The sequence below is a fragment of the Lissotriton vulgaris genome, chromosome 8 (assembly GCF_964263255.1).
Source record: "Lissotriton vulgaris chromosome 8, aLisVul1.2, whole genome shotgun sequence".
Classification (NCBI taxonomy): Eukaryota; Metazoa; Chordata; class Amphibia; order Caudata; family Salamandridae; genus Lissotriton; species Lissotriton vulgaris.
The window spans coordinates 1,001,602,432-1,001,627,247 of NC_141696.1; the positions used below are offsets into that span (position 1 = coordinate 1,001,602,432).

At 42.2% G+C, this 24,816-nt stretch overlaps 1 protein-coding gene across 1 annotated transcript in view; it reads right to left on the reverse strand.

Moving 5' to 3' along the window:
- Positions 1-24,816, reverse strand: part of PIBF1 (progesterone immunomodulatory binding factor 1) — a 797,165-nt gene that overhangs the window by 733,706 nt on the left and 38,643 nt on the right. The window contains exons 3-4 of the mRNA XM_086933412.1: positions 15,329-15,429; positions 10,598-10,796 (exon numbers count right to left, since the gene is read on the reverse strand). Of these exons, the coding sequence (XP_086789538.1) occupies positions 10,598-10,796; positions 15,329-15,429 (300 nt within the window). The remainder of the gene's footprint in view (positions 1-10,597; positions 10,797-15,328; positions 15,430-24,816) is intronic.

Consider the following 24,816-nt stretch of genomic DNA (forward strand, 5'->3'; position numbering starts at 1 on the left):
TATTTGTGCCTGGGGATGGACCTCGGGTGCATCACCCAGTGTCTAATTTTCTGGTATCTGTACCGCTCTGACTCAGGGAGCTCCTGCTGCATTCGAAGGTCAGACGGCCGGTCTCATCCAAGAACTGCCCAATGGGCCTGCGGCCCTCCCTGGTCCACTGAGCGAACGTCTCTTCGCATAAGCCAGGGGTGAAGTCCAGGTTGCCTACTATAGGTGTTAGTGGTGATGGGAATGTTGTTAGCGCTCTTTTCTCCACCACCTTGTCCCATGCCCCTAAGGGGGCCTAGGTAATACATGAGCGGTAGCGCCTCAAGGGTCTTGCCCTCTTGGGGAGGAAAGGAATCTTCCAAAATATTACACTTTTAGTCCATAGAAACCAATGGATGCGTTTGTTTAGCACAAAGTACCTTAGATGCGTTAAAAATCAAACACACTGAAAGACGCAGAGGAGGTGAGGCACCCGAAAAGCACAGGGATGCGTCAGCTCCTTACTACACACGGGAGGTGATGTGTCAGTTCCTTACTGCTAGGCAAGGGAGGTGATGCCTTGATTCCTTACTGACAGGGGAAGGGATGCATAAGTCCCTTAATGGCCGGGAAAGTGATGCGATGGTTTCTGGACATGCTGCCTCGGTTCCTTACTGCAATGCAGTGTTGATGAAGAGTTGTGTTCACGCCGATTCTTCTGATGTACTGTGACGGCGAGCTGGGGCCTGTGGTGAAAGCTGTGGTTGATCCTTCTAGCTGGAACCAGGCTTCGGTGCAGGCAGTAGCGATGCGTCGAGAAAACAGCTGCTGGGAGTCGATATGTGGATATTCTCTTTAAGATCACCAGGTTGCGCTTCCAAGGGCCCAGGAACTGAATTTGGCACAACTTGGCAAGTCAGGACTCTCAGCAGAAGAGCCCAAGCACTGGCAGGTGTAGTCGTTGATGGCCCTGAAACTTCTTAATAGGAGGGAGGCAAGCACACACAAGCACTTGGAGAACCTTGGAAGCAGGATGTAGAAAGCAAAGTCCAGTCCTTTCACTCTCAGGACAGAAGCAGCAGGCCAGCACAACAGAGCAAAGTCTTCTGATGTTGTGGTGTCAGAGTTCCAATACTTATATGCCTTCCTGACTTTGAAGTAGACACACTTCAAAGGAAAGACTTTATAGTGCACAAGACCCTGCCATTTCCTGCGCTGGCTCCAGACACACTACAGGGGGTGGAGACAGCTTTTTGTGAGGACAGGCACAGCCCTATTCAGGTGTCAGTTACCACTGTAGCTCAGGAAGGCCCATCAGCCTGGTGATGGACCATCCGGATATGCAAGGCACACCTCAGTTCCCTTTGTGTACTGTCTAGAGTGAATGCACAAGAGCCCAACTGTCAGGCAACCTAGACATATATTTTATAGATAGGCAGAGGCACAGAACAGTTAAGCAAGAAAAGGCCCACTTTCTAAACGTTATACAAAATAGAAATTACCTGGCCTCCAAATCACAATACTGCTTTTTTATTCAGCAGATTTTGGATACAATACATTCAGTCATTGTACCTTACTTTATCAATTGCAATCTATTCCAATCACCTTTAAGCCACAGCTTTCATATTTGATGCATTCAAGGTTACACTTTTTAAAAGTGCCATTTTCAAAAACACAATTTAAAAATCAACTTCACCAAAATATATATTTTTAAATTGGGAGTTCAGAGATCCCAAACTCCAAATCTCTATCTGTGCTCAATGGGAAATTACACTTAAAAGATATTTCATGGAAATTCCCATTTTGCCCTATGGGAGAAATAGTCCTTGCAATAGTGAAGAATGAAATTAGCAGTATTTCACTATTAGGACATGTAAAACACACCAGTACATGTCCTACCTTTAAACTACATTGCACCCTTCCATCGGGCTGCCGTGGGCCTACCTTAAGGGTGACTTATATGTAGGGCTCCGGGTTTTCCGTTTTTACTGATATTTACATATAAATACAGACGGAAATCGATATTTCCTTTGTCTGTATTTATATATAGAAACGGCAAAACACTAGCAAATGTTGCTGCGCTGCCGCTGCATGGAGTTTCCTTTGCACGCTGAAATTCATTTAAAGGCAGCAGCAGGGGATCGTATCCTCCGCCGTCATGTGGGTGGGGGGAGGTGGGGGTTGTTGTCGTCTTCACAGTGCAGTGCTTCGATTTTTGATTAAACATACACATTTTAATAAAAACAGTTTCGGGATGGAGGGAAAGGGCGCAATGTCGCGCCATTCCATGATGGATTGCTGCCTAGTGAGCCAGAGTGTTAACAATCTGGGGAGGTGGGGGCGGGATGGAGGCTTCTGCTTGGGGGCTCAGAGCGGCCTTTAAGATAGCACCCTGTATTGTATTGTATTGTATTGTTATTTATATAGCGCGGTTGCTGCCCAATGGGCGTCCAAGCGCTGAAGTGTGAAGACAGAACTCAGAAGACAGAACTGGGAGTGATGGAGGGTTTATGATTCGATGGATTTGGCAAACAAGTAGGTTTTCAATTGTTTGCGGAAGGAGAGTAGGTTTGGATTAGTTCGGAGATGCAAAGGAAGTGAGTTCCACATCTTAGAGGCGTTTAGGGAGAACATCCTTCCTCCGGACCTAGCTCTTTTTACTCTGGGTACCGTGGCCAGGAAGGCCTCCGTGGATCGAAGGTTTCTCTTTGGGTGGTATTGGGTGACTAGCTGTGCGATGATAGCTGGACCAGACTTCCAGAAGGCCCGGTGGGCAATACATAACGCCTTGAATGCCACTCTCTGTCGGACTGGAAGCCAGTGTAGGCTATTCAGTGCAGGTTTTGCTGACTGAGTCCGTGGAATTTGTAGCAGGGTGCGGGCTGCGCAGTTCTGCACCACCTGTAGCTTGCGTAGGGTAAACTCGGGGGCATTGTTCGAGTCCAGCCGGGACTGAATCAGGCCCTGTACTGCCACTTGTTTGGCTTCCATAGGTAGAAGCGGGAGGACTTTTCTTAATGTCCTGAGTAGGCCAAAACATGTGGTGGATAGTTTGGTGGCCTGGGTGGAGAAAGAGAGACTTTTGTCGAGCCAGACTCCCAGGCTCTTTACGGTTTCCGTGGGAGTGGGGGGGGGGGGGTGCCCAGGCATGGAGGCCATAGGGAGGAGAAGGACGCTGGTGATGCTGGGCCCAGGAGCATGAGCTCAGTTTTGTCTCCGTTGAGCTTTAAGGAGGAGTCTGTCATCCACTCCTTGACATCCTCTAGGCATTTCAACAGGCCTTCTGAGGTGTGTCTGGCACCCTCTTGAGCCAATGAAACCACTAGCTGGTTGTCGTCCGCATACGATACAATTTTTATACCGTATGGTTCGACAATCCCAGCCAGAGGTTTCATATATACATTAAACAGTACAGGGCTCAATGAGGAGCCCTGCGGTACCCCACAGTTCAGGGATTTTCTGGCTGATACTGTGTCCCCGTCAAAGATCTGGAATGATCTGTTGTTCAGGAATGACTCGAACCACCTTAGAGCATCGCCAGTGATACCGATGTTACATAAGTGGTTCAGCAGGGTGGTGTAGCTGACCGTGTCAAAGGCGGCACTTAGATCAAGGAGGATCACTGCCACTGATCCTCCCTGATCTAGTATTTTTCGTGACTCTTCGGTGATCGCAAGCAGGGCGGTTTCAGTGCCGTGCTTGGGCCTGAATCCTGTCTGGGTTGGGTCCAGAAGCGAGTTAGTCTCCAGGAATTGCACTAGTTGGGTATTTATGTGCTTCTCCAGCACCTTACTTGTCCAGGGGAGTAGTGAGATTGGCCGGTAACTGGAGTGGTCTTCTGGGTTGAGAGTGGGTTTTTTTAATAAGGCCCGAACCATGGCTCTCTTCCAACTCGTGGGTACAATGCATGATGTGATGGAGGAGCTAAGTAGCTCCAGCACCACAGGAAGGATAGTTTGACTTGCCTGGAGCAGTATCTCCGGTGGGGCAGGGTCGCAGGGGGAGCCTGATTTCACTTGGCGAGCCAGCTGGTTGAGGGTGTCTAGGTCTAGTGGGGGGAAGCGTTCCAGAGTAGGGTGGATGGGGAGGGGGGGGGTGCTCGGGAGAATATGATTGGGAGTCTCTGAATTATTTGGTACTGTCGGGAAGGAGGAGTATATCTTGGAGACTTTGTTATGGAAAAAGTCTGCTAGCTCATTACACTGTTCTAGCGTTTTTGTCAAAGGGGGGGCGGTATTTACTTTAATGCATTTTTGTACTAGCTGGAAAATTTCCTTTGGTTTTGAGTCGGCTGCCATAATTTTGTCTGCAAAGTAAGTGGCTTGGGCTACCCTGACCCCATTTCTGTAGGCCTTGATTGCTTCTTTGTATTGGGATTTCTTGTCAGGGAGAAAATCAAGTCGCCAAGATCTCTCTTTTTTTCTGCAGAGGCGTTTTAGGTCTCTCAAGGTATCTGAGAACCAGGGGCCAGTTCTGTGCGGCCTCTTGGGTACAGATTTCCGTAATGGGAGAATCCTGTGCAGATGGAAATTTGGTGCCGATGCTAAAAAAAAACATAAGAGGCAGCAGGGGGTCCCTTTGGCGGTCACAGGTCACTCCTTGGCTGAGCAGGGACTGCACCCTGAATACAAACATCGCCAGACCTCCCTTAGTGCACCCAGAGCACCAATCGCTTAGATCATTAGCTTCCTTATGCTGAGGATGATTTTGTTAATGTGTGCCAGCAGAATGAGACGGTGAGGGAGGGCAAGGGGTTAATGCAGTGTTAAAAACAATGGTCACAGTATGATAGTGTAGGATTAAAACCAAATGAGACCGAAACGAGCTCTTAGCGACACTGACAAGGCTGGAGCAAGACAACGGAAGTGCCGCTGTTAGCATGACCTTAATCCACACAGACAGCACCATGCGCCAATCAGAATATTGGCGCCCGGGGCCTGGGCCTAAAGCCTCTCTTCGGGGACAATTTCTAGCATTGTGTATTTCATTAGCAATATTTTAATTCTTTACCAGCCTAACGGCGATAGTATAATCACAAAGCAATCGAGAAAACGAAACAACACAGACTCCCAGCCTATCAATTCAGATAGTGAGTGTAACAGTGGTTTTGTTAGACCCATGCCAGAGCCATCAAGAGCCGTTGTTAGACCCATCCCAGAGCCATCAAGACCCGTTTCTCCCAGTCACGTGGTTTTGCTCGGCCCTGAAGCTATTTTTCTTTCCTGGCCTATCTCGAGCAGTTCCTATTGTAAGAGTATGAAATACACTTTAGGTTATCTTCTGACTGTGTCTATTTAAGCACACTCTATGTCTTTCCTAAACATCACGTTTCTGCTGTACTAATAAATGTAAATTACTGCCAACCAACTTAATGGAACTGAACTTACTTACCTTGGAAGGATGAAAGGTTGAGTTGGACTTGGGAGGGTAACAACTTGTGACTTGACTTTGACATCCCTGTTCTTTTCAGCAGGGAATGCTCACTCCAGATAAGGACTGGGAGAGGGTGCACTGCTGTGAGATGCATTGTGGGAGGATTTTCAAAGTGTACCCATTGCTTGCCAATAGACATTATCTCTCCTCCATACACACTGAAGGCCGGCCCAGCTGGGGTGCATCAGTTTGCACAACAGGACACCTCTGTTGAATAACTGGGTGTGAGCGATGAGCAGCATGCAATGGATAGAGGAAACTTGAGCATTCAATCCAGTAACGTTGTATGAACCCCCTCACCAGTAGTTTAACATCACTTCCACAACCATTGCCTTTAATCCGATTTTTGTCTTTTTAAAATTTATGGAGCTGACGCATATTTTCGTGTGCATGCTTTTCTTTAGTTTTATTGTGCACACTGTGAAGGCCATCCATTCCTTGCACTCTGCGAGCTTCACCAAAATCCACTAGAAGTGGCTAGGTGACCATCGGGCATAAAGTTGGTTTGGGAAGAGAATAAAGCCAGTATTTAAGTAACTGTGCCCGAGAATTGCAGCCTATAATATTCACCTTTATGTTTTGTTTCCCCCTTAGAGAGACCTGCTTTTGAAGGTTTAAACGTCATCCTGCTGCAGCCAAGGATGAGAATGATTTGTGTTTTTAGATTCGGTAGTTCAGATAAATGCACAACTACATTTATCAATTCAATTCAAATAATCTTTATTTCGACCATAAAAGATCATAAAAGATGTACTACATTTATACATTTCTAGTCAACCTCCCATTAAACAAACATTAAGCATTACGTGACGTCCCTTCCCTCGATTGTTCTCCAAGCCTATGCTAAAGCTGTATTTTATACTTGACTGTAGTGCGAGTACTAAATTCTAAATCAGTAGAGATTACAGGGAGGAAGTTAACAGAGATACAAAGAGAGACTGCAAAACAGAGAGAGAGCAAGAGGGACACAGCAAGGAGGTAGCACAAGAATAGAGCATAGTGGACAAGAAGAGCAGTAGAAAAGAGAACGGTTGGTGGCGGGCTGGAGCTGAGAAAAAGAAGAACTAAACCAGAGTGTGTGGAGAGAGGCGAAATCCTATCTAGTACTACACTGAAACCTTACAGCTACTGTCCCTCTAACTTCCTACCATCATTAACTCATTCTGGGTCCTCATGCTGCCCTATTTTTCACGCACTTTAACAGTGCTTGGAATGTGCATCTAAACTTGAGTAGGAGGGGTGCTTTTTCAATCGTACTCGTTAGGTCTGGTGGCTTAGTGGACTAATGTGTCCACTGTAGGGGCATGCTGTTGTTCTCGTGGTTACAGGTTCAAATCTGGGTTGGCCCACTTCACAAATAGACGTTATGTTACTTAGGCTGCCTGCTTGCAAAATATTCCAGTTCCAGTTGAGGTTCCCCTATGAGATATTGTGGGTGCTTCTGTGGGCACGTGCATAGGGTTAGTACATAAGGCCTTTTATCTCCAAGTTCCTCAAAATGTGCCTTAATCAGTGAGTTCTCAGAATCTGACAATCACTCTGCGTCTCCCCTGTCTTTTGAGTGAAATCGAACAGATGAATGTATTGTGTTGACCAATAACAACCGGGCGCAGGTGTGCATTGTCAATTTAAATAAATGCAAAAAAATACTAGCTGTAGCTGCGTCTTTTGCGTGTGGCAAAAATAAAGGTGGATAAATACAGAAAAAATGCCCAAAAAATAAATATGGATAAATACAGACGAAAATGGCCAAAAAATAAATACCATAAAACCGGGAGCCCTACTTATATGTAGTAAAAGGGAAGAATTGGGCCCGGCAATTGGGTGCACTTGCTATCGACATGGCAGTTTATAACTGCACCCACAGACATTGCAGTGGCAGGTCTGAGACCTGCTTGCAGGGCTACTTATGTGGGTGGCACAGTCTGTGCTGCTGGCCCTGCAGCAGCGTTGGGCACACCTAGTGCACTTTACTAGGGACTTGCAAGTAAATCAAATATGCCAAGTAAATCAAATATGCCAAATCACCAATACATTTTACACAGAAAGCAGTGGTAAAGTGCCCAGAGTCTTAAAACCAGCAATAACGAAATGCAGCACACAGACAAAAACAGGAGGTCAGAATCAAAAAGATGAGAAATTACGCCACAAGATGCCAGGTCTAACAGTAGTTTTTTGCTTTCTTGTCAACAGAAACACAGTAGTAGTGGTGGTAGCTGATTTGCACCTCTAAAGGATACACAAAGTCAGTAGTGGGTACAAATATCTCCTATGAGTTTCGGTGCTCATGGGTTTGACAACACCCTACTACCAAAGTGTTATCCACAGTCATGGGACAGAAGACTACAACCGCTTACAAAATCACAAAAAACTGGTCAACACAGGCATATAGCCATGTCTGAACTGGGGTTGCAGAGTGGGCTAAAGAACAGTGATGGATTAAACCCAGATTTTTTGACTGGGTGTGAGTGTTTGATTGATTCAGATGCTCCGTCCATCACCACCACCCCTTTTGTACCACCAACACAGGCACTCAGGCAGTATTTAACATTGTATATAAGTCTGGACACAAAGGTAATTACTGTGGAAACAAAAATTATTCACGAAAAGATGCAAAGTGATGTTCATCTGTACAATCCATTTCTTAATAGGTTCTTGCTTCAGAAAAACTACGGACACATGTTTCGTCACCAACGTGACTTTTTCAAGGCTGTGGATATTAGAACACAAAGGATGTATATATTAAGAATAGGTTTTATAATTTATAGTTACTTAAAATTAGAGTTATAGTACATGTAAAGAGATTTTAGTAAAGAACAGTCTAGAGAGGTGATGAATTCAAGAAAAAACCCCAGTGCAACCGTAGTTCCCAAGTCGTCTAGACCCGTAAGAAAAGAATAAAAAGATTGTGCTTGTGACCGACACTGAAAGTTTGTTTCCACTGCAATTATATTTGTGTTTAGACTTTTATACAGTGTTAAATACAGCATGAGTGCCTGGGTTGACCAGTTTTTGGTATTTTGCTTTCTGTCTAGGAAAGTACTAGTCTCCTATAAAAAAAAGCATTGGGCTAGACATTTATCTCCCTGCATGTTTAGGGTTGAGTGCCATGTAACCCTACAAGAACCTCCTTGAGAAGCCTGCTATGGCTCATCAATGATACCACTGAGGTTCAAGTACTGAAAAGGTTGTACTTGGCCCATTTTACTAATCCATAGTAGCACAGGCACGGGGGGTCAGAGGCAATCAATCCCAGCCCCAATGGCTATGGGCCAGCTGTCCCTTGCGGGCCCTTGGCCTTCAGGACAGAGTCTGGAAGACATCTACAGAAACCTTTACAAACCCAGTTGAGTGCACTAAACCTCAAACGCTTATGGCTGCTCCAAGTGGAATGTTCATTTGTATTTTGTATTAGCAATAAAATCATTGGAGCATGGACTCTTAGAGTTACAGGAATATTTTTCCATCATTATTATCAATATCATGTTTGAAAGCCAACAAGTAATATCAGTTTATGTGAGCTTATGAAAATTAACACCTAGAAATAAACAGAAACTAAAATACTTACTTTGGATTATAAAAACTGAGAAACGTCTTGAAGAAAAGAAGACTCTGACCTCAAAGAATATTAATGAAAAGCCTAACTCAAATAACGCATGTTTTTGGCACTGGGAAACAAATCTGAATGTAGTACTGTGAGGTATGCCGACCTTTGCTTTTCATAGAGCTAGAGAACAACAATGCAGTACTCATATTACTTCCGGAAACATTTATCACACAAATCAAACCCCACAACACTCACAGAAAAGGCCTGTGAGGGGTATCTGCAATGTATGGCAATAGAAAAGATTAATTACAGAAGGATCAGGCATTAGAAATACTACTGATTTCCAACAAATTAATGTGTTTCCACTGTATAAGCTATAAACTGATGCAGGCAAACATTTGAGCGCATTCATATAGGTGTAGAACTAGGATTTATTGAGAGGCAGCTTTGCAATGCCAACTAAGAAGGTCTCCACTGAAAAGGCACTAGTGCAGATCACTATTAAAACAGAAGAGAGTTTTGAAAATTATGCAAGTCTGATAGGTGCACTAGAGGGTTACCAGAACTTCACATGGGTGTGGGGCTTATTTAAACCTTCTCTTAAAAGTTATGTACATGTTTAATTGTATTAAATAGTATTTAATTGCATCCAAGTACAATGAACATTATTATTGTGTCATTCTTAAATAGTATTATGAATAGGGACTAAAGCCCTCTGTGGGAAGGATGCTGTCAATGTGAAACAAATGTTGCCAATATGCTCTAATCTGAATATATATCGGCTAAATACGAGGGAAGAAATGCGTAGCATACTGGAATAAGAGGTAGAAAACCCCATTCTAAATTTCAAGTAAATTTTTATTTGAAGCACTGGGGTTCGGGAGAAACATATATTAATAATTTATGGCATCGTTGGAACCAGAATTCAAGTTACATGTTTATGGCTGAAACCAAAAAGATATCCCAGGTCTGAACGTTTGGCGAGGTTAGCGTCAATCTGTAATGAATTATGAATTTGAGAATAAGTGTAAATAGTTTGCTGGAAAGGAGACTAAAGCAGGATAGTAGTTTTCACTATTGCCATTTAAATGTGAACTATAAAATAACTTGGAAGAAGACCATTGATTATTGAAAATTCTGTAGAAATGTGGAACTGCTGCCCTCCTTGACTATTACACTGATACTGTGTCAATGGACTGTCACCTCCGATTTATGGTTGAGGTACAAAATAAATAAAAAAAATCAGTACCTTTCATTATGAGCCGTTACCTTCTACATCTTACTCTTTTCATTTTGAACATGCTGCAAGAAAGCGAGTGAGATCTGAAATTTCAAATCCCTTCATGTTGTAATTTTTTCTTTCACCAATCAGAGGAGGATTTTGGTTGGAGAAAGCAAACACATATTTTGTTTGACAGAAGAAACTATTACTGTGAATCTAATCCCATCACTCAAAGAATATCTGGGATTTGAACAAACATTTTTTTAAGCTACTATAAGAAACATTTAAGACAAAAGCTTTCAGAATTAAAGCGCTGTAACTGCTAATATTTTTGGACATTAGGAAAAGGCAGGGGGGTTAATATCTATCTTGCATACATAAAACATACACAAAATGGAATTTGGAGCAGAAATCCAACAATTACTCACAGAAACATATTCAGGTATGGAAAGTTGTTCATCGGGGAGAGTCTTGAGTTCCTCATACTGATCCGCTGTCAAGTCCAGATCACGCAAAGTACGACGGATGTCACCTGCACGGTTCCTTAATTGTTGATTTGTTTCTTCTAATTGTTTCTGTCTCATCAAAATGGTTTCCATTTCTTGTTTCATCAGTTCTTGATGTTTTCTGCGTCACAAAAAATGTGTGTATAAAAATTAACTGATAATAACCAATAGCTGCCATCACAGTTCCCTTTAAGGTGCGCGCCTGCGCAGGCGCTCATCTTCATTCTTGATGCCGCGCAGAGATGGATTAACAGCGCACACACTTTTCATGTGGCAGATGACTGATAATAGCGTCGTCGTCAGCATCCTGTCATTTGTGTATGCAAGCTGGTTAACAGTTCTGCATTTGGCAGGCTTTCCTTTTATTTAAACTGTAAAGGTTTCAAAGGTCAGAAAGGAAAAGCATCATGGCTAATTTCTCAATACTTTCAAAGTAACGTTTTCATTTCTAAATGACGAGGGAGATTTCGGGTGTTTCTTGGGAATGGTGATATTTCTCATTGAATATGTTTCTCTGTAAAAGGAACATGCATTCTCATTTTTTCCCTTCTGACAGAAGCTTAGTTCACTACTTTTTAATGTTTTAGGTAAAGTTTATTTGAGCTTTTCAAAATAAACTGAAGAAAAGGGACTTTGATAAGGAGTTTTGTTTTGCCTCGGGTAGACAGGCGGATAGATATCTGGATATATTAGTTTGATGTCCCAAAAAACATGGTTATTATTATGTTGGTGCTAAGTAGTGCTGAAGACTATTTGCTGCTACGACAGTCCGGACCTGCAGCAAATCCATCTTTCCCAGCAAAAATAACATATTATTCTGCCAATGTAACTCTGTACTGACCAGGAAGACAGCTGAATCCTTACTATTGTTACACATGATCAGACACATAGTATACTATGAGAAGTATTAGAACCTACTACTGGGGTTAGAGTTTTGCCTCGGGTAGACAGGCAGATAGATATCTGGATATATTAGTTTGATGTCCCAAAAAACATGGTTATTATTATGTTGGTGCTAAGTAGTGCTGAAGACTCTTTGCTGCTACATCAGTCCGGACCTGCAGCAAATCCATCTTTCCCAGCAAAAATAACATATACTATTCTGCCAATGTAACTCTGTACTAACCAGGAGGACAGCTGAATCCTTACTATTGATACACATGATCAGACACATAGTATACTATGAGAAGTATTAGAACCTACTACTGGGGTTAGATTCAGCTCAATTTTACATGAAAAGTAAACATAATATATGTCCATGTCAATTCATAGAACCCCCTATGTCTTTGATAATCTAGGTCTAGGAACTTGTACTTTAGATGAAATGGTAACTGAGACAGTGAGGTAAAGTGACTTGCCTAGGATCACACAGTGTGGTGTAGAGGAGAATCAATGAATGACTAAAGAGAACACAAATCAGTCATAAAAAGTGAGTATGAGTGGAGGTGGAAGAGTGAATACTGGTGCATCATGGCAATTAGCTATGGCTTTTCACTTGTTGGTGTATTTTTTCTCTACTATTTTGGCTTTTACCTTGATGATGCACCCCTACAACGTTAACTTTTGCTTTCTTCCTTTCACTAAAACAATTATTTTAAAAAAAAAGTTAATTGTCAGAATTATCAAAAAGGTAACAAAGGGAGAAAGATGGGATGAAGAGCAACCTTCTAGACCGAAATAAAGGGGTGGGAGAGTACTGTGGTTGATGAAGGAAGCATGAGGTGAATCAAGAGAAGAGAACCTTGGGATTCAGCAACCCGACATGCAACAGTGGTACTGGTGGGCTTCTGTGGAAAAGGTGGGCACAGCACGTTCTTTCACAAATTGAGCAGTGCTTCTAAGTTTGCATTGTAGCCATAAAATATCAGTGTTTCCAGCTAAATGCCCTAATCATATTTCAATAATGATCTCAGAAATAGTCCCAGAACCAAGGTGAAGTCCTACTGTATTTCAATGCCTTTAATTTTTCACGCAATGTACTGACCAAACATACTTAAAAATGTACCTCTTATTTTCCCCAATACTCCACAAACAAGACCCCAGAAAGTCCCTGTAAAGTTATTTTTAAATCTCATTACGTTTGACCAAAGGTTATTATTCCTGTGTGCTTGTAATAGTATGCTTTGTCACAGAAGTCATAATTACGAGGGCCTAATTCCGAAGGGGAACAAACTCTATAAAATTCTATTTAGGTTTTAATCAGTATTATTTCCCACTGCAATTTAACGTAAAGGATACTAGTAATAAAAAGTAACATCAAAATTATGTGTGCTTTGAAATGTTATTCTTCTGTGCCACTTTATACTGTATTGATCAAGGGAAACCAAGTCCCTGTCCCTCTTTGTGGGGTCTACTGGGAGCCATACAACTGAAAGCAGGTATTTATGTTACAATCTTGATCCCGCACACAGCTCAATAAAGCGTGCTCACAAAATTTTGCTTCCGCACAAAGACAAAAATAATTAGAGGGAGCATTGGCCGTAATGAGTGTTAGCTTAAGATTACATTCGAGGACGCAAGTATTTGAAAACAAAAAAAAACCCTCTCACTGTCCTGTCCCCTTTATCACTATATGTCTCTTCACCACTATTTATCTCTGACAGTTTGGTTTCCTACTTTTGGGATCTGAAGGCTTTACAAACAGCCCCCAACAGACTCAGTTAAGCAATGCTGCAAATACCTTTGTATTATTTATTCAACGTCATGGAAAACATTTGACTAGTGAGTAATGACCAGCTTTTGTCTGACCATATAGCTGACAGGTGGTGGGTAGAGGGAGCATAGGGACATGCTCACCTGGTCACTTGACCACCTGTAGAAAAACAGTATATGCAGACAGATGAGTGATCTGCTGACTAGGATGGGCCATAGCTTTGCACTATTCCCATGTTCTCAGGGCCTTGCTTTGGAAGCACTGTACCTTAAAAGCAGCAGGCCGGACCTGTGCTGGTAACTGAAGGTGCTATGACTGCGAAGCCCAGCCGCTGATGCACAGGGGACACGGCTTAGAATCAATAAACTCTAGTAGATAGGAACAAGGTCTTTAACCTCTCTCCTGTGTTCAAATGAGGATCAACAGGTGGGAATCCTGCTGATCTCTCCTACGAAGGCTGATATTTCTCATGGCAGCAACCCACAAGGTAAGAAATCTAAAACAGGGCTAGCAGATTACAAGCTCTGTAACACCACAAAATAGTCAGGCCCCTGTCCTCTGAAGAAACAAGGACAGCATGGCTGAGGTTCCCTATTAGAACTCTCAAAGCAGTCAGCTGTTAAGTGCACAGTACTTGCGATACATAGGAAGGCACACTGCTGCAAGTAAAAAGATTATGGCTCACCAGTCTTAAGCCAAACTTTGACAGCACGCAAATAGGTAATCGCAACTTATGTTGACAAATGCTTTCTGCAAATCTAACATCAGAGCAGCAGCACGTAGTCATCTCCCCTGGACATCTTGCACGATAGTATAAAAATGCACAATATTTTGAGAGGTATTTCTGTCGGTCTGTTCTGCATGCACTAGGTGTGGAAGCACTTGTTGAATACTGATGGGCAGGATCTTGCTAAGGATTTTGTAAACTATGCTTATTATAGCTAAAGACGAGACGAGGCAAAGCAAGGTCTGTGGGGTTTTTCACAGGTTTTAATAGCGAAACTAGCGAGGCCTCACTCAGCGTGTTCATGAGGTGTCTGGCCTCCATCGTGGCTCCATATAACTTAGTCAATTTTAGAGCCAGAGAGCCTGCAAACATCTTGTAACATTCAATCGGGAGACCAACCGCACCATTGTGGGAGGGAAGGCGATAGAGATCCCTGTAGTTGGTGTTGAAGGCTTTGTGTGTGGCTTATTGTAAATGGAGAAAGGGACATCCGGACTGAGGATAGACACCACCAGGGAATATTTGGATTCCCTGTTGGTTAACCACATTAAGAGGCAGCTGGGCGTACCACCCTCGATGTGTCAAGGCCATGTAAGAGGCATAATCCAGGCAGCTGAGCCAATTGATCAGCCAAACCAAGTACTCGCTGAGCCGAGTCACAGAGGGCCGGATTGAGGGATCCTCGGCGGCTCTTCTCTCTATGGCTATGTATTCTTGTTTAGCAGTATCCAGTTCTCAGAGCTTTGTTTCACATATCCCCAAAACCATGTGAATGCAAAGGCCTCTGACAACTACCTTGACGGCCTCCTGTTCAACAGCAGGCGAGAAAGCCGAACTGTTGTTGTGCTCAAAGTATTCAAGAATTTAATCTGATATGGTATAAGTGAATAATGGGTCCTTGAGAGTAGTGGCCTGTAGGCGCCAAGTGGGGGTGGGCAAGCAGGATCTGCCTTAACCAAGGCTCAGTATCATGGGACTATGGATTCCCTACCAAGGTAGTCAGAAGAGGAAATGAAATGTTGTATTTTGAGTAGTAGTAGGAATAAAGTTTTATTGCAGGTTTTTGGTGTCTCCAGGCATCCTTCAAGGACCATTGTTGGAGCCATGTCAACGGTTAAGTTTTTGTGTGGGGTGGAATCGGGGGTGGGGGGGGGGAAATCACACAAGAACAGATTCACAGTTAAGTTTGCACTTTTAGTAATGTACACAAAAAGAATCACTGTTTACAAAAAAGTGAAGAAATACATTTTTTTTAAAAAATACGTGTGCTCACCTGGAATCTTCCTGCTGTAGCTTGGATTGGCTATCCAGTCGTAAAGCTAACAGTTGCTTCTGATGTAATGTATCATTAAGCTTTTCTTCCAACTCCTCAATCTTAAAGGAAAAGCAGTAAAAAGAGAAGAAATGTAATGGTTCTCCTATTGACTGTGTCTCATTCTTCAATCCAAAAGCATGAGCTACAAATTAAAAAGTGAAATCTGGCAAAATAAGTACTATGGTAAGGTAAATAAACTTATGTGTGAAGCTTTGTTTACTTTGTACCCAATCAACAATAAAAGGAAGGGAAGAGACTAAGACAAGTGAGAACAAATGAAACAGCACGAGAGAGTGACAGAGCATAAGTGAGCTCAGAAGTGAACCACCCCAAGAGAGAGAAAGAGAAAAAATGAGGAGAGAGAAAATATGATGAAAAAATGAGAGAGAGAGAGATTGACTGAATTAATGTGGAAAAAGATATAGGCACTTTGTGGTAATTCCGTAGGGAGGGTAAGAGGTAAAGGTCTGACAGAGTTTGTCAAACAGGTTACTCCATCACAAAGATGATGAATACACCTTCTGCTGGATTACAAGTGCATTATATCCAATAGCACTTGCAATACGGCGGACGAGATATTTGTCACATTTGTAACAGAATAACCCATCCACTAAACTTTAAATCAGGTCCTAAATTACAATCCGAACCCCTCACTCTACTTCACCTGCTTAAGCAGATGTAATACACAGTCGTGGCAAGAACCAGCAATTAACATTCCTTACTGTACTAATAACAGGTCATGGTTTGAATGCTTATGGAATTGTAATTACAATTTTTATTACATTTGTGGGTCGGCAAGATATAGACACTGCACCTCACCAAATATGTGGAATAAACCAATCTAGCCTTTTGGGGATATTTTGTATTTAGAGGATAATAGCATTCATAGTTAGGAGCAGATGCGCACTCTGCTGCCCTGCGCCCAAAATCTACAATTTTCCTCAGAACTTATGAATTAAAGCCACTGCCAGGCTTTTCACTCCAGGTCCTGAAATGGTCATTCTTTACTGGGAACTTCTCTTGTAAGTCTTGTTTGCTACTTGTGTTCTATGGCATTCAGTTCAACTGCCCTACTAACTGGACGGCAAATACTCCAATTGGATTGTGATTCAATAAAAAAAAGAAAGATCAATCAAAAAAGTAAGGATTACTTTGGAATGCAATTAAGGCTTGACATTGTGATACTCTAAACAAAGTATTACACACAAGCAATAGAATACCGAAGAATGGTTTGTTTCGAACTACGGCTCAAGAAAATGAGTCCTTATAAATGCTATCAGAGAAAGAAACAATAAAGGTAGCTAGACGCTGTTATAGAACAGCTATGAGCATGACAAAGGAAGCATGGGAAAACTCCACCATGGAGAAGTTGTTACAAGCGGCCAAAAATAAGGCAAGATGGGGTTCAACAAGCCAGATGCACACGTGTTAGCCAGTGAGTGGGAGGCACACTTTGGAGCACTTTATTAAAAAAAAGAAAAAAGGGGGTGGAGCTGCCTTTCTGCCACTAACGAGCAGTCCACTGGTCGATCACCTCCTAGCACCGAAATAATCCCACACTTTTTCCTCAAGGGACGCTTTAGCTGCTCTTAAAGCCCAAAAGCAGTAAAGGCCCCTGGCCTTGACAAAGTACCAGTCGATCTCTACCATTCCAACTCAGACCTATGGTCACAAAACAAACACGGTAAGCAATGCAATCCTGCAGAGAGACCTTATCCCAGACACATGGAGAATGTTGAGATAGTTCCCATCTTTAAGAAAAGATCTCGTGATTATCCAGAAAATCATCGGCCCATTAGCCTAATAGATAATTTGCAAAACATATTCTGCAAACAAATTGTGGTTAAGCTTACAGTCTGGATGTCCTGAAAATCTATAATAAGCCAATTGCAGGAAGGCATTAGATCAAAAACGAGTACGATAGATCAGGCCTGTCTATTCCACCTGATTAGGTGGAAGTCTGTGAATAGAGTAACATAATGAGTATTTGTAAAGCGCACGTTCACCCAGGAAGGTTTCTTGGAGCTAAATAACAGATGTTTATTGTTACACAACTGAATGGTACTCATAGGCAAGGGTAGACTATGTTTTGTAAATTTGTGAGTGGCTTTTGACAAGGTCCCAAGAGCCAATATTTGTCAGGTCCTTTCAAATATTGGCATTCCTCTTGGAAATGCTAGCCATCATCAAGCGCTTATACTCTGGCAGTTACGCATGGGTCTGTAGCGGCCCAAATGGAGAACTCACAGACGATGTAGAAATCAAAAGAGCGGTCAGACAGGGATGAGCCCTGGCACCAACATTATTTTTATTTTTATTAATGGTTGTGTGACATTTCTGTCCAACCCTGAGAACGATTTCCTTACCCTGGAAGGACAGGAAACTAGAGCACTACTTTTGGCTAACACTCTTGATTTCGAAAACACAGAAAGGTCTCCACACCTTGATTGAGAAATGTGTCCAGTTTTGCAGAAACAACGGTTTGGAAATAAATGCCACGAACACGAAACTAATGACCTTCAATGTCAAGAAGCTGTGTACTTTGTAATATGGATGGACACCAATACTCTAAAAACAGTCAAAGATTTTGACTACCTACGCATGAGATTGTCTGAAAGATGGGGCGAACAAATTGGAAAAGGTAACATTGCTTATAGCATAGGGCAAGTGCCATTGTTAAGTTTTGAGTGGTTGCAATAACTATCCAATTTCCTCTGCATTTGAGGTCTATAGAGTGCAGGCTGTTAGTGCAGCTATTTATAGAGCCAACTGTGGGGTCGTTCTGGAGTTGGAGCTCTTGTTCTACCTGAAAACTACTGTATACCTTCTTTATTGGGGCTTTCACAGAGCTCTGCCCTTCTGCCATTGCTCCTAGATTTAAGTTTGCAGGAGAAAAATGAGTTTGCCAAACTAAAACCAATCTTCTATTGGTTCAGAGTGTGGTCACCGAAGAACTAGCCTATTACAGAGCAGGGCTAAGCGATGTGTGTTAGACCGGACAGCCTTAGGGTGGTCTTCCAACAACTTTTTGAGTGCCTCCCTCTATTTTTCTGACCCAATTCTTGCTGGCTCTGGACTTTGTGCAGTTTACCACCTCTAAACAGTGCTAAAGTGCTTGTGTTCTCTGCCCTTCACATGGTAATATTGGCTCATACCCAATTGGCATATGCAATTTATTTATACGCCCCTAGTAAAGTGCACTACATGTGCCCAGGGCATGTAAATGAAATGCTATATATATATATATACCCATACCCATACCCACTGGGCAGGGTGCAGTGTATCAGTAACATTGGGATTACCTTATTAAATCTTTTCAGTGTAATTCCCAATTGTGAAGAGAGAGACTTTTCTACTTTGGTCTCAGTGGACTAAATTTAAAATCATAATTCGTGGTTTAGTTGGATTTTTAGTTCCAGTTTAGCAAAATGCCACTTTTAGAAAGTTGACATTTACTTTTTTAGCCATTTGGTGCCTGCTGCCTGTCTCTGTTCAGTCTGGGCTGGGTGACAGCTGGGTTTTTGTATTACCTCTAGACCGCCATAATAAAAGAAAGCTTAGGTGTGCCTTGATGGGCCATCCTGGGTGATGGGAGCGATGAGCTGAGCACAGCACAGCTTCACACTTACACCTGAATAAGCTGTGTCCTGTCCACACACACATGGATGTATACCACTCCCCACTGGTAGTGAGTCTGGAGCCAGGGTAGGAAGGAAGGGCCTCTGTGCACTTCAAAGCTTTTTTTTAAGACTTCCCCACTTCAATGGCACAACTGGGTAGAAGTACTCGACCTCTGACACCATAACGTCAGTACACTTCTGGACCCCTGACACCAGGACGAAGAACTGCTGTGCTGCTAAAAGAATTGCCACTCTGCTAAACTGCTGCTTTGCTGGACTCTTGCTTTGCTGGGATGCCCTGCTGCTCTACTGCCTAGGTGAGAAGGACTGGACCAGCATTACTTGAACCTACAGTGACTCCAAGGGCTTACCTCTTGTTCGAAGTCTCAGGGATATCAAAGACTTCAACTACCTGCAACTGAACTCTACAAGCTGTGAGATTGCCCTGCCCAGTGGTGCCACACCAGTTCTGGGTCTTGGAAGTGAGGCCTAAGGTGCTTCTACATATTGAATCCAGGCATCCTCATCAGAACCAGCACATCCTCGTCACAGCATGGAGCAGACGGGGTAAATCAGAATCAACACATCGCCTACTGCGGGACCTGCAGCCGTGCATCACATCGCATTTGGAACCAGCATATCGCAGCAGTTGCATGGAGAAAACCAACACATCTCGTGTACTGCATGGCTCGACAATGATGCATCGCTCCGGGTGAACCTCACTTCTTAGTATCAAGGTACTTTGGTTCAGCAGACCCAGAAGGCCCCTGTATTTGGCCTGCGTTCCATTGAGGTTGGCCAGGACTTTTGACTATGCCTGGTCCAGCTTGACTAGATAACCTATTTAATCGCTTATTGCTTCTAAGCGCTATATTATATTTATTCTTTGAAAATTCGTATCTTGAATTATACTTGTTAGATTTGTCATTTTGGTCTTGTTCATTTATCAAATTAAACGCTATTATTCTACACTGTGGTGTTTTCACTGTGTTACGGTTTGAAGTGTTGCACAAATACTTTACACTTTGCCTTTTAAGTTAAGCCTGACTGCACCATGCCAAGCTACCAGAGAGTGAGCACAGGATAATTTAGGTTGTGTTGTGACTTACCCTGACTAGGATTGTGGTTCCTGACTGAACATGGGACATACTTCTGTCAACCAGAAACCCAATTTCTAACAATGTGATTAGCAGAGCCAAGGTGGTTAAGTTATATCAAACATTCGCTAAGCAACCAAGGATCGCAAGAGTGCTGGGCAGTCCCAAATTCTATTGCCCCCAGCACATCCTCAATAGTGAAAAAGACCTTTTGGAAAGACACTCAGAAGTGTAGGGGAGCATTTCCTCCCTGGGGAGCCAGAGGGATTCCTTTTTAAATATAGAGGTTAGCTGTCAGTTTGAGGAATTTTTTTTATTTGTTCCAGTCGTCACTCTCGAGAAAAATGTAAATTCAACTAAGGTTTAGTACTCTCCCCTTAGCATCCTTCACAAGCCTTTGGTCAAATCCATAAGTCAAGCCACGGCACATGCCCTATGTGTAAATCAGGCCATGTAAACGTAGAGCACTTAATTTTCTTCTGCACTGCATATAATCATTTGTGACGAAAATGGATTAAACCACTTAGCTTAACACAGAACTAGGCATTACTGGGATGTCCTGAGGGTTTGCAAAACAGACACTAAGCCAATGACTCTGCTCCCTGTCCCCCGTTTTCTCCAAGCAGCCTGGTTTAGAAGATCAAAACATCTAGGCAGTAGGCCCGGATAGATAATTGAGCTTTGCTATTTTTAACGTTTGTATAGTTTTACTATCTGAACAGTGCTCGGAAAATCTGCATATAGAACCAGTTAGTATTTATTGCTTCAAGATTGCTGTTATCTTTTTTTTCTTCAAACTGTTTTTAATTTTTGTGAAGTGTAACAAAAGGAGTACTGAGAAGTACTCCCAGGAAACATGTAATCGTAGTAGTAGGACAATAAAATAACTGAGATTCCTATTTCAGCTAACAACCCGATTGATTGAGGAGACTGTAACATGATCATAGTCATCACAAAATAATGGCTTAACATTAAGTTGTGCTGCTATATTTGAACATTTGCACCTCAGCATTGTCAATTAACCTACTGGCTAATAGGTTTTGAATATATGCACTTTAGCACCGCCACTTTGAGCAATCTGTAGAGGTTTTGAAATTTAAATGAGGATTTGTATAAACTTGAGAGGAACTAACACTGAGACAGTGAATGTTCACACTAATTACTCTTCTGTTTTTAGCTACTTTTTATGCTGCGTTTTTAAGTCATGTGTTTTTTCTGTATTATGTATTGTAGATGAATTTGTGGTATTCAAATAGACAAATAAATAAACAATACAACTCAACAAAGATGTCTTGTGGCAGGTTTACAGATAATGTTTGGGCTCCCATTTTAAAGATGCCATTTAACTTAGTATTTGAAGTTGCCCCCACCTTCCCTCCAACTTATTGCTATTTATTTATGCGACTTGTATAGCGCGAACAATTGCCCAAGGGCGTCTCAGCGCCGTGGATGAAGCAGACTGAGGGGAGGAGGGGGGGGGGGGGGGGGGGGGAAGAGTTATTGGTTGAAAAGCCTTGTCTTTATTTTTCTTCTAAAAATGGTCAGAGTGGGGGCCGACCTAACGTCGGGTTCATGGGAGTTCCAGAGATTGGCCGTTGATACATGGGAACTGCGGTCGCCCCAGGCAACAGTTCTAGTGCGCGGGACTGTCATGATGAGTGTATTCATTGAGCGAAGTGGTCGTTTGGGGACATGGAATGCGAAAGGGTTGAGAAGAAATCGCAGGCCCCGTTTGTGAGAGGCTTTATAGGCGATACAGAGAGCTTTAAACTTTATTCTATTTTTCACTGCTAGCCAGTGATAGTTTTTGATGGTATGGGCAATTGGTTGGAATTTAGGGGTACCTGAAAGCAATCTAGCTGCCTCGTTTTGTATGGACTGCAACCTTTTAATGACCTTGGTTTGGGCATTAACCAGGAGTCCATTACAATAGTCCACTGGGGACATGACAACTGAGGTAAGTTTTACCAGAATTAGGGGGAAGAAAAGGGAGGATCTTTTTTATGGCTTTAAGTTTGAAAAAAGATGATGAGACAATGGAGTTGACATGGGCAGAGTAAGTGAGTTTGTCATCAATGAGTATTCCTAGGTTTTTAACCTTGGTAGCTGGAAGGGGGGGGGGAGGGCCTAGGTTAGTGGGCCACCATGCATCTGGCCAGGAAGGGGTGAGCTTACCGAATGTCATGACCTCAGTTTTGTTGGAGTTCAATTTGAGGTAATTGACTGACATCCAATTGCTTATGGCCAGCATGCCTTGCTGAAAATTGGCCGCTATTTTGTCTCCGTTCTCTTTGATGGTGAGGACCAGTTGGGTGTCGTCCGCGTATGTTAGGCTTATCCCCCAGTCCTTAATGACCCGAGCCAAGTCAGTGACATAGATGTTAAATAGGGTTGGACTGAGGGATGAGCCTTGAGAGACACCACAGAGTAGAGCTAGTTGTTCAGATAGAGAAGTTCCTAGCTGGACCGTCTGGGTGCGGTGGGCTAGGAAAGATGTCAAGAGGTCTTTAGCCTTAGCTTGGATGCCTATAGCATTGACACCACTATCAAACCATTTCTCTCCTAAACTCTTTGGTCAAGGCATGGTGTCATATTATCCTTGCCAGGTTAGAAGGCTGGGCTTAAGCAAAGAATATCCTTACTGACATTCAGTATGGTTTCTGTAATGTAAAGGGTACAGTCGACCAAGCTCTCGGCCTATTAATGGGGAAATATAACAAGGCTCAAAAGAGAACACTGCATCTGGCGTTCATGGATCTCACCAGTGCATTTGATTGCATATCACATTGCAAATTATGGGCTATCATGAGGAGACAAATGGTTGACAAGACAATCGTCTTTTTTTTTTTTTAACTTTTTTTATTGATGTTGACAGGATGACAGAAAAAAAAGCAAGAGAGCAAAAATCAGCAAACATTCGTAAGACAATCGTAAGTTGTTTACAGAAAGGAAACTAGCGAAATTAAATAAAAAAAAAAACAGATTAGTTATGGTGTGTGGTCATCTTAATTAAAGTTGGTTACATTTTTAATACATGAGAGTTTCACATTTCAACAGTATGAAAACAAATTCCTGATTTTAATCTATGAAGCTACCCCAGATTCTATCGAATTTTTTTAAAGATCGTGCTCCCCTGAGATTAGCTAGAGCCAGTTCCATAGCATGTACCTCTGTTACCAATGTCCACCACTTCCAAACCGTCGGAGTATCTAGATCTATCCAAGCCCTAGCTAAAGTTAATTTAGCACATGAAAACAATATAGTCGTTAAAGGAGATAGTGGAGATGTAGATAAATTAAAATCTATCAGAACCGAAGCGGCCGTGATGGTGGGCAGTGGGATATTTTTTATTCTTAAAACCCTCAGTATATCATCCCAAAAGCTCTTAAGTTTGGGGCATGAGTACAAGATATGAACTAGATTAGCTGCTACAGCCGAACATTTGGGACATTTGGTACGGCTACTAAACGTAGGGTTCGGAGACCATCTAGCGATCCTTTCAGGTGTGTAGTAGAGCATACAAGTCGTTCGATATTGTTGGAGCCTAAGGCTAGATGAGCGTACCAGTTTATTAATGTTAGTAAGAGAATTCTCTATCTGCTTGGGCGTAACATTTAGATTTAATTGTATGCTCCATTTCAAAGCCAGTTTGTCATTATCATTTGTTTTGAATGTGTTGAATATTCGATAAGCTTCACTGATAGTGGATTTGTTCCTGTTTGTATAGAGGCATGCCCATATATCGCATTCAGACAAAGTTTGTATCTTTTTTTTATTAATCAAATAATCGTGGATTTGCATATATTTAAATCTTGAAGTTTCAGGTAAATCATATATTTGTTTAAGCGTGTTAAAATCTAGAAACCCTTGCCCGCCATATAAATCCATTAAAATATTAATCCCTGAAGAAGCCCAGCTGTTGATGGTGGAATCTGTAAATATAGCCGGGAGACCTGGGTTGCCCCACAATGGTAATTTTGAGTGGAAAAAAGTTGTTTTACAAAATTTTAATATGTTTTCCCATATTTTAATGATATCTCTAGCAGTCTTAAATCTTACCCTTTTGTAGTAATTTGGGTCGTTGATTCTGAACAAAAAGGATAATGAGTCTTGTTTTAACATAAAATAATGAAAAAAAAGTGTACTACCCCCATGCAATAAAGAGCGTATGCGTGTAATAAATGAAGACCAAAAATATAGTTTGAAGTCTGGGGCATTCAACCCTCCCTTATTTATATTGTTTTTCAGCATTTTTAGTGACCTTCTGACTTTTTTGTAACCCCAAATAAAGCTACTAAAAATCCCATCTAAGTGTTGGAAGAATTTATTATTTAATGCCAGTGGAATCGATCGGAATAAATAAACATATTTAGGGAGTATTTTCATTTTTATAAGGTTTATCCTGCTAATCATATTCAGAGGCAGTTTGTTCAATTTTTTCAATATGAGAGTAGTCTTTTTAGTCAGGTCATTATAGTTTATCTTATTGATGTCTTGTATTCTAGCTGTTAGTTTCACCCCTAAATAAGTGGCCTCTTTACATATCTCAGGAATAGGTGCGATAGGAGAATAATTGGCTATAACTTGCGTCTTCTGCTGGTTAAGCTTATAGCCTGACACCTTCCCAAATTTCTCAGCCTCAATATATATCCCCTTCAATGCCTTGGCTATATCTGTGGTGTATACTGCAATGTCGTCAGCATAAGCTGTCATTTTCAGTTCCTGTGAA